The 10,968-nt window shown below is 35.9% G+C and overlaps 1 protein-coding gene across 1 annotated transcript; it reads right to left on the reverse strand.

The window, feature by feature from the left end:
• Positions 1–4,796: 4,796 nt before the first annotated feature.
• Positions 4,797–9,721, reverse strand: LOC114389300 (formin-like protein 1). The gene is made up of 4 exons (XM_028349940.1): positions 7,594–9,721; positions 7,233–7,432; positions 6,143–6,387; positions 4,797–5,942 (listed from the first exon to the last, which is right to left on the reverse strand). The coding sequence occupies exons 1-4, from the start codon at positions 9,579–9,581 to the stop codon at positions 5,136–5,138; spliced, it is 3,240 nt and encodes a 1,079-aa protein (XP_028205741.1). The 5' UTR covers positions 9,582–9,721; the 3' UTR covers positions 4,797–5,135.
• Positions 9,722–10,968: the final 1,247 nt, after the last annotated feature.

Consider the following 10,968-nt stretch of genomic DNA (forward strand, 5'->3'; position numbering starts at 1 on the left):
ATGTAGTATATTGCGATTTACTTGACCAGAATTAGGCAGAGTCAGAGGCCACAATTCCATTTCAATCTTGCATTGCATGCATGCATGGCTTACTGCAAATTAAGATTCCCTAGCGAGGCCGCAAGACAAAGCAACATGACCAAAATTTGAAAAGATGGTGTAATCAATGAGAATCCGTACTAAGTGATATAGTATATCCTTGCAAAATTCAAAGGAATAGCCCGCAGTTTAAGATGTCTTTTCTCTAAAGGCCTGCATGCATGCATCACAGAGGGTGGAATAACATATAGTACTATGACAGCAATCTTTTATATGTTTTTAATAAATGATATTCATATACACAGACAAAAAAGAAAAGATAGAGAAATAAAAGACGTGATAAATGATACTATACTGTGATAGGTAAAGAGATAGAAAGAAAATAAAGACACTGTGCAAGTATATGAATATTGTTGTTGATTTTTTTTTCCTTTTCTCTTTTATCTCTTCGTCTTGGTACTCTCCCCCTTTTCTGACGAATATTGAAGGTGTCACTCCCTGCAAGCTATGAATTTTACACCTGCCTCATTGCGCATAATATTGAGTTTTGTGGTTTGGTCCACACTGTCACTTTTGATATAGAGTAGAGATTTATGCACTTGTTTTGATTGTATTTATTTATTGTTTATAGAGCATATACTAACAAATAATGAAATCAAATACTTGTCTTTTTTTGTGTCTGTGTGAAACTATGGAAAGTTGTATATTATGAACAAGTGATGATTGGTTCGAATAGTGATGAATCCGGGTTTATTGAACAATTGGTTGGTTAGGCATTCGAATTCTAAGTCTTTTGGTTAAGAGGAGTAATCCATCTTTAAGTGCTTTCATATCTCTTTAGTACTCTCAATAAACAACTGGGAATACTCCTTACAAGTATAATATAATAACAAAAAAAAAACTTAACTAATTGGAATTAAGTTTGGTGGACTCACTTAAGGAAAGAAAGTCCTACTATTCAGAAGAGACAAAGATAATATTTATTCAAAGAAAACCAAATTCCATACCATTTACGCCAATTAGATGTAGCATGTCTTAAAGAACAGGAATCATGTATCTGACTGACGTGGGGAATGGATTTTAAGCCCTGTGGTGATCAATCAACTTCACAATCCACATGATACAATAATCAATTAAAGCAGTTGGTGTTACTAATTAAGATGTCATCTAGTCCATTGCTTTTTCACATTAACAACTTCCAAGTGATCAAGAATTAATAAGCTTTGTTTGTGCTGTTGTATTATAAGATATAGGCATCAAATACTTAAATTCATTTTCACAATAAGCTGTGAAGCACTAGTCAATCTTTGAAACTTAGGGAAGTTGTCCCACTAACAAAGGAATTAGCTTGTTGCAAGTGTATTAGAGAGCTTAGATGTTGACAACATATATGCTGCGATTCAGGTATAGTAACATGTGTCTGCCACAAATTATGTAAGCCGAAGTTCAATGGTAAGGGATGTAAAATAATAATAATAATTTTACCATCCATATATGTCTTTTGGGACGTATTATTATTGCCACACTCTTTGGCTATTATCTTTTTTCTTTTTCATATAGTATTTGCATGGTGATAGAGAGAGATGCAAAAAACTCCTGCACAAAATATTTTAAAAAAACAAGAGGAAGGTTATTTTCATCTTTGGTTAATTTAAAGCACACACGAAAAAAAAAATATCAAGTTAAACTCTGATATATCAAGAGAGTTTATAACAATATATATTTATTGTTAAACCAACTAAATTAGATTTGTTGATACACGATAATCTTTAATTTCAGTGACACTTTTACTTAATTTAAAAACAAAGTACATAATTCTTTTAGAAAAAAAATAAACAAATCAATTCATAAGAAGAGAATATTTTAATTATGAAACAGAATTTTAGTATTAAATGAGACTACAAATGACAATTTTTCTCATCGTTCGAGGATCATTCGTGAGGTAAACTTTGTTTGGATTGTTGAAAGTATAACCCCCACCCAGGCACGGAACTATGTGTTGGTCAAGGGGCCATAACCCCCTCATATTTTTTTTTAAAGTTTCACAACTAATATCAATATTTTAATCATAAAATTTTTTATTTTGTTAATTCTTAAGTATTAGATAAAATTTTACTTTACTTTAAAGGTTTTTTTAAATATTATACATGTCCTGTGGACTTTTTCTCTGTGGCTCGAGTCCATGATTTTTAAATTAGTATCCCTAAAAAATATAAGATAAATTTAAAAAATTCATTCAATTATAATTTTTTTAAACATTTTAAATTCTTTTATCAGTAGAAATGTAGAAGATATCTTAATACATTCTTTTCTTAATAAAACATATCATATTCAATTACTTAACTAATATAGACTCACACAAATATATTATAAAAATTTAATGGTTATGCATTAAAATTATAAAATAATTTTATAATGTAATCAAGTAACAAATTATTATTTATATAATTTTTAACTTAATTATTATAAAATTCAATAAATTTAATATAAACAGTGTATTATAGTTAGATGATTATGTAAAATTATTTTACATTATTAAAGTATATTACTTTTTTTTATATTGTAGTATTAGCAAGCATATTTTGATAGTTTTATCTGTTTCTTATCTCATAAAATAAATTATTTATTTATTTATTTTCATGTATTAATTTATATTGTATGGGTAAAAAATATAATTAATTTAAATATTTGTATCCATTATTTAATTATTTTAATTTCTTTTTTATTGAAAATTATTTTAATTTAATTTCTGTTATGAACAATTGTTGATGATAAATAAAAATAATTTTTAAAAAGATTGTTATTATTAGCCCTATTTTTCTATCTGGCCCCTGTCCCACCCAAACAAAGATAGGGATGAAATCCGAAATAATTTAGAACAGAGATTATATATACTTATCTCCCACCAACACTTCCGATAAAAATTACAAAATTATCCTCAATAAATAACTTATTAATGCACGATACATTTTTTTATCTACGTTTATGCAACTAGTCAGAAGCTATGATCCCAATAGCTTCTACGGCTTCTTCTTTTTTGGATTTGATGTAAGTATAACAAAGGACGTGAGCATGTGTCCAAACAAGCTATTGGTAATTTTTAGTAAGTTAATTATGTTTTTAAATCTTGTAAGAACAATAAATTTTAGTTTCAGCTTTTGTTAAGTTTTTCTTAATTTTAATATCTCAAAAATCTAAAATATGTGTTTATATGACATCAGTTAATTAAGTGTTTATATGTCAACAGAAAGTCACATGTTATTATATCTAATTAATTAAGTTTAGTTGGTCCATTAATTCTTAAACCTACTTATGATTTTTCAATAACTAAATTTCCATTTTCTACTTGATTGACTGAACACTTACATATTTTTGGTAGAACATTTATATTTTTATGATCGACTTGTTTGACTTGAATGCTTCTTTGTCAATATTTCCAACTGATAGCAGGCACAAGTGGCGCTTTTGTTTTCAATTGGAACCAGCTCAGGTGATAGACAACGGATTAAGACCAATGTCTGGCTTCAATTTTATCTACTTCCTTGCTTTGGTGTTATTCACATGTTTTCTGTAGACACATATGATCATGTCATATAGAGAGAGAGAATAAGATATGTATTGTTCTATTTTGCCGTTTACTTCCCTAATCTTTCAACTAAAATACACTTTTTTTTCTCAGGCTAGGGCATCACGTGCTGGCAATTCTACATGGAACATGCCTTCAATTGCATAAGTGACAAAACTGGCGGAAAAATACAAATCCTTTCCCCCTTTGATAACGTGCTTGATTGGTCTCACAATTTTTGTAAACTTGGCTTCCCTTGTTTAAAATAAAAGACACCTGCAAGTTAAATTAAAAACCATCTCATATACTCCCAGTGTATGAAATTATTTATATGATCATTTTTATACAATGATTGCATAAAACAATACAATTTGGACGGTACATATGCTTTTATGCCCCCTAGCTAGTTATATGGAGGGAAAATAAAACATACCTTCAATTTATAAGTTTTCATTAATATCACTATATACATCATAATTGTATATTGTCTCATACTTCCAGGTAACTGAAAATTAGATGTTAATCTCTTCTTTTCTTTTTTTTCTGAATAGTTAGACACTAATCTCAAACACTCCAAATATTTATTAAAGAGATTGATATCTCTTTACATATATTCTTTTATACACATATAAATCTTATAATCAAACTCATAATTACATGTTTAAATATAGTTATCTTTCAATCATATTATTACATGCTAGGTATCGTATCACGTAAAAAAAGATTGATATTCTGTACTTATTTGTCTTAACTATAATAATTCTTATGCAATAAACATCTGTTATTGTGACATTGTCCTCTGCTAATGTGACAAGTTACAATGCAGCTCAGGTGACGTAATCCTATATTAATTGTGCTCCGAAATTAGTCTTGGATACCATGTCTCACATCAATGAATTACAGTAAAAAAAAAACTTGTTATAGAGAATATAAAAAATACTTACACAACACATTTTAATTAATTCTTTTATTATTAATTAAAATTTATTAAAAAATATAAAATTATATAAACCTCACTCTTTATTTAATCAACGTTCACTCTAATAATTCTACCCAATAATAATAATAAAAAAGTATGATACTAACACTGCTCAAGAATATATGATTTAGTAAGAGGACTATGGGTCTAAAATACTATAGAAAAAGAAGTCCCTCAAGCTAAAATCCTACCCCGCACATAAACTCTAGTATCTTAATTGGTTCCCCAAATTATAGTCTATAGAGCATCTGCAACTAGGTGTCATCTACAATTGAATAGCTTTGTACACAACAACCTTAAAATACACATTCTATTCCATACAAGGCAAAGCTTATTTTCCCCCAAAGAAAATCTTCTACTCTATATATAATCTATAATATGCTTATAACTCAAATCTTTTACAAGGATTTTTACAATTTAACAAGAGAAAGAAAAAAAAAATGGGCCAGACAATACATGCACCCCCAGACCCTTCAAAATCGCCTGGTTCCAGGTTGTTTCCTAACAGAAGATACAGCCAAAACATGTCAGACTGACATGAGTGATACACAGCTAAGGAGATGAACTATCATCATCATCTGAGGAATTGTATTGTCTCTTTCCAACAAGTCCTGGAAGGGGTTGTGGAAGCATAGGGTTCACTGGGACAGGGAATCTATGTGCTGAACTAACCATGGTTCTCTCATTTATCATACCAACTTCTTTGCACACCCTATCAAGAACTGTTAAGAAGTCTCTTACTACCATGAAGATTCTAAATGGATGAGCTTCTTCCTTTGACAAGTTTCCATGGAAATACTCTGTGATCTCCTTCACAAGGGATAGTGCAACACTTTCTTGTGCTTGGACTTTTAGAATCTCCTCCTCGGCCATTCTCATGAACTTGTTCATTGACTCTCTGAACTTCTGGCTGCTTTCATCGGACCCTCCTGCTTCATCCAGCTGCACAACCTCTGCAATGTGTGCAATCCCTTTCGAGAGCTTGGAGACCTCACTGCTGAGGACTTCAGAGTCCATCGCGGCAGCCTTCTTCACATTTGCTAGGTCGGAACTCAGACTAGACACGACTTGCAGGCCGAGCCTTCTACACTTGGCATCATCGTTCGAGTTCGCACTCGGTGTTGGATTGGTACTCGAGGGACGTGCGCCTTCAGTTCTGATGATTTCTTGTACGACGAAGTGCAGTAGAGTGGTTTTGCCGTCTGCGCCTTTGACGTCAACCAGCTTCAGAAGCGTATCAAGCTTGAATGCATGAGCATCACCACGGTTCGTCCCAACGTTCATGCGGTTCCCGGTTTTGAGAACGGCCTCTAGAAGCTTCAAGAACATTCTACTGTTTCGCAGCTCTTCACAGGCAGTCTGCAAATGCAAAGACAATAGAACTCATGACATGTACAAAGAGAAACCTCTTGAGAACCATGTATGGACATTGTTACCGGATTCTGCTTAGCCTCCATCATAAGAGAATATATATGGGAAAAGGGGCAGAGAGAGATGGAGAGAAATAATGGGACTGGAAATAAATAAATCAATGGAAAAGAATGATGATTGATTACTACCTCCAAAGTTTGAAAGGATTTCCTAAGATACTCCACTTCTGACTCAAAATTGGCTATGTAAAGCATTGCTTCCACCCTTTTAAATGCGAAAGGTACATCAAGCACTGCCTTCAAAAATTTCTCAGCAGGACCAAGCTTGGTTGGAGAATCATCTTTATGTTCCTTCAATTTGCGTTCTTCCTCCTTGCTTGGTGCCATTTTTAACAAGCTTTCAAGTAGTTCGGTTCCGAGAGTATCAGTAACACCTGTCAAAAAGATAAATTGACTTGGTTACATAATTGGAACGTAAATAAGTAGTAAAAATTGGAAAGTGGTGGCCAGATTTAGTAATTGAAAGCACATTCTAATGAACAAGGGCTACAAGCAAAATTTTACAAAATAAGTTAATTTGTTCCAACAAAGAAAGAATATAGAGAGAGAACACCACAAACACGTGGCAAGATGAAGACTCTTTCATTTAGTACATTATGAACCTTGTGAATCACATATCGGACAGATCAATAGACTTACCAAACATAGATTTATAATGCAGAAATATATTGTTTCAGTAACCAGACTACTGGAGTCTGGATGACAGAAATAACTTTGCTAAAAGAAATTATCCAGATATAAACCATTCTGGTAGCGAACAAAACAGACCACTAGCTTTATTCAAGTGACACGTATTATTTACAACTATATGTAGGCAATAAACACATCTTCCTCTCAATGAAGAGTTGAAGACCTACACCTATTCACCTAACTTCTACTATACCAAAGCAAAAGTTGTTGCCAAATTAGTGTCGACATATCTCTGTTCTTTTTCCTTTGAAAACTTCCCACTTTATCCAGCAACTGTATAAAATACCCAAGCATCAACTGCACATGCAACTAAAATTGATGTGTCGGGAGTGGGTAAAGAATTTACTCCAAATGATTATTATCAAGAGGCCAAGATCAGCAAGAATTTAAACCGGTGCCAATATTACCACAACTGCCAACACTTCAAATAGAAGTTTTTCTATGCAAGGAACAAATCAATAATTACAACAAAACTAGAGAAGTTTGAAGTTATGACCTCAACAAGCCTATATAACCAAGGGAAAAATACCTTCTAAGAGTGCTTCACACACTTCTTCTATAGTCACATTAAGTGCTCTTAACAAGATAGCAATGTTTTGGGACTTTTTAGGATCCAATACCCTATCCTCCTGGTTTTGTGGCGCAAGAACAGAGCGTGGAGTAGTATCCTTAGGTTTCGGATTTGGCGTGTTCACTACAAACAAAGTTTCAATCATCTCCTCATTCAACCTGCATCAAACCCAATTCAAAGCAGTTAAATTCAAGAACAACAAGCACACGTGAATCATCAACAACTGAAAATGCAATTCCCTAAGCATAACAAATTAAAAAGGCAAAAAGCAACAACATAACAAGATAGTAACATAGTGAGTGACAGTTGAAGATCTTACTTGAAAGAACTGGACCTCAACTGATCCCACACCATCTCACGATCAGAGCTGGCCCTCACTTTGTCCCAATGCAAAGGCTTCAACTTAGGCTTAGATGTCTCTTCAGAACCCTCCTCAAAATTCTGAGAACTAGCAGGTGGCAACTCAACTGGTGAAACCTTTGTGTTTGGGGTTTGCAACACAAAAGGCCTAGAAGGTGGCGTCAGCGGCGGCGGCCTCGACACCGGTTGATCCACCGGCGTCAAGGGAGACGGCATCTCCCACTGCTTACGCTGCCGTGGAACCGCCAGTGGTGGCGGTGGCGGCGGTGGAGGCGGAGGAGGAGGAGGGGCTAAAACACTACTAGATGGAGCAATTGGTACTGAAAGAACCGGAATTTCCCATTGTTTCCTCTGTGGAGCTGAAAAATTCGGTGCTTCACCAATTGGTGTCAACAAATCAGGAATCTCCCAGTTTTTCCGAGAAGGTGGTGGCTGAGGCTGAGGCTGAGAGTTCAACTCTCTCTCCGGCGAAGAAAGCAGCGTCGGCGACAAATGCAACGATGAGAGAGGAGAATGTCGGTACCGATCTGAAACATCGGATATTGTCGGAGACTGATCCAACCCATGATGCAAGGTCATCCCTTTATCCGGCGACGGCAGAGAAAACGCCGAGGACTTCCCAATGGAAGAGGCGTTGGACAATCTCGGTGACCCACTTTCGTTTTTCGACTTAGACGAACCAAAAGATTGCGTCTTTTCAAGCACAACAAGTCCTGGAACTGATTCTCCATCTGGGGTTTGGCTTTTCTTAGGCGACAGAGAGAGCGGCGACAGCGACGGAGACTGACACTCCCTCCGCTCCGGCGTCGACGACATTGACGGCGACGACGGCACGTGCTGCCCGAAAACCGGGGACGGCGACGACAGTGTGGACGAGGACGCGGAGCTTCTAATCGCCGCCTCCTCCGGCGGCGACGAATGATGAGTTATGGTATTTTCCGGCGACTTGGGTAGTGATCTTCTAGGGCTTATACTCACCGGGGGAGAAAGACTAATGGAATGAGAGCGATCCGGGGAAGCAGAAGAGGAAGAAGAGAAAGAAGAAGTGGATGACTCACTTCTGCTGCTACGACCAACTAAGTTTTCTCCGGCAATGGCGTTGAAAACTCGCCGGGAACCCGATCCGGTTCCGGCGGAGCCTTCTCTTCCGTTATTCAGCGATCCCCTCGGCGAGTAGAACTCTTCTTCGTCGTCCTCCAACGTCGGCGTCGATTCCTCCCGAAGCCTCGAAGCTTGCCTCGCCAGAGGCGGCAGCGGCTGAAGCTCCGGCGAGTCCATTTTCCGTGGGTTCAACGCGGAGGCACGTGGGTCAGAGAGCTCGTCGACGCCGCCGCCGCGGGAGTTCACAATGGTGCCAAGGTAGAGAAACTCAGAGCTGGTAGAAGACGTGTTTCTCACTTTCCGGGCGGGGGCGGAGCCTCCGCCGGTGGTGGCTTCGCGGGGGAAGAGACGGATGCTGCTGTCGGATCTGAGGGTTTTTTCGTCGGCGGAGTAGTTTTTGCGGCGGCGGCGGCAGTAGATGAAAGCGGAGAGAGCGACGACAGCGGCGGCGCAAGCGACGGCGGCGATGGCGACGGCGAGGAGTTTTTTGGAGGAAGATTTGGACTTTTGGGTCTGGGGGAGGATGAGGGAGGAGATGTTAGCAGGGAAAGAAGCAAAAGCTGAAGGAGAAGGAGGTGGTGGAGGAGAAGGGTATGTTGGGAAAAAGGGTGCGGAAGAAGAAGCATTGGTGTTGGGTGTGGTGGAAAAAGGGTACTTAGGGTTTGGGGGTGATGGTGAAGTAGATTGTTGAGGAGGAGGAGGTTTTGGGGGTTGTGAGGGAGGAGGGGAACCATCTTGAGGGAGAAAGGGTTGGTGGAGGATTCTTCTGTTGGTGGTGGGTGTGGAAGTGGAAAGGAGTGGTGCAATGAGGAGGAAGAGTGTGAGGGTGAGGGCGGTGCTGCACATTGTGCTGTGCTGTGTCTGTGTTGGGTGTTGTTTTCTCTCTTATGCTAAATGTGGGAGAGAGAGTGTGTGTGTGTGTGGAAGGGAGAGAGGGAGAAGAGGATTTGTTAGAGTGAGAGTGGGAAAAAGGTTTAATTAGATGGACAAAAGGGAAGAAAGTAGAAGGTAAAATTTAGGTGGTGGTTGATCCAGCTAAGATTCTGCTTTTGCCATGTGTTTTGCTATTTCCACTCTCCCTACTTCTGACCTTCTGTGCTCTGTTCTACTACTGTACTGTTTTTCCTCCACTTTTTAACTTTTTTTATTAATTGTTATGGTAAATTCTCGAGCAAATTACATTAACACATTGAGATCTTTTAATTATGCATAATATTCCATTTTTATGTTCTATTTCACTTCAACTAAAGAATTTTTATCTTATTTCTCTTCCTTTTTCACTTGTTTATTTTCATTCTCTCTTTTTCCTTTATCACAACCAAGCAAATCATTATATAATAAGCCAACAATTTTCTTTATAGGTGTCACTAAACTACTATGTGTAATTAAAAAAAAAAAAGCTCAAGAGAAATAAGTGTAAATTGTTTGAAATTCTACGCTTCAATGTAGGATGAAATAAAATTGATGTATAGTAAAAAAATGACAATGGTGATAATAAACTTTGAAGTTAACACTTTTCCAAATTAATTAAAGTGGGTTAGTAAAGTCTATTTAAGTTTATCATAATTTTTTAGTTTTTCAAATAACAACAAAACTCAATTTAAGAATTGGATTCTTTCCACTCACACAAGATTTATACCAATAGGTTATAAATAATCATATAAATAAATTTAACACTTAATTCAAAATCTTAAAACTTAAATTTATAGATTTTATATTTACTTATATGGTGTTAACATTTTTGTTCATATATGATATATGATTTCACCTCACATTTATATTATAACTATTATGGTGAGATTTGAGAATATACCACTTCATCCATACTTCATCCCGGATCATATAAATACACTTTATTTGTTAAACCATGTTTTTCTTATCTTAGAATAATAAAATTATTGTCAAATTATTATTATTATTATTATAGCATGTCATTTAATTTGAATTTTTTTATTTAATTATAAAAAGTTGTGTTATTTTTTATGTTTTATGTACAAGGATTTTAAATAAAATAAAAATGCGGTATTTCTATAATTATCATTAAAAAATTAAAATTAAATGTCCTAAATGTTGAAGTCCCACGGAGTAACTTGTGATAGACATTTACTTTTCTGAAAGAAAAAAAAAACACCGTCGGTTGTAAAACCAAATATCCACTACAGTTATGTAGCACTTTAGTTGGACAATTGACAATAAAATGAAAAACATTTTAATGTCTTAAAGTTTGGCGGAA

The sequence above is a fragment of the Glycine soja genome, chromosome 16, assembly GCF_004193775.1.
Source record: "Glycine soja cultivar W05 chromosome 16, ASM419377v2, whole genome shotgun sequence".
NCBI classification, from domain to species: domain Eukaryota; kingdom Viridiplantae; phylum Streptophyta; class Magnoliopsida; order Fabales; family Fabaceae; genus Glycine; species Glycine soja.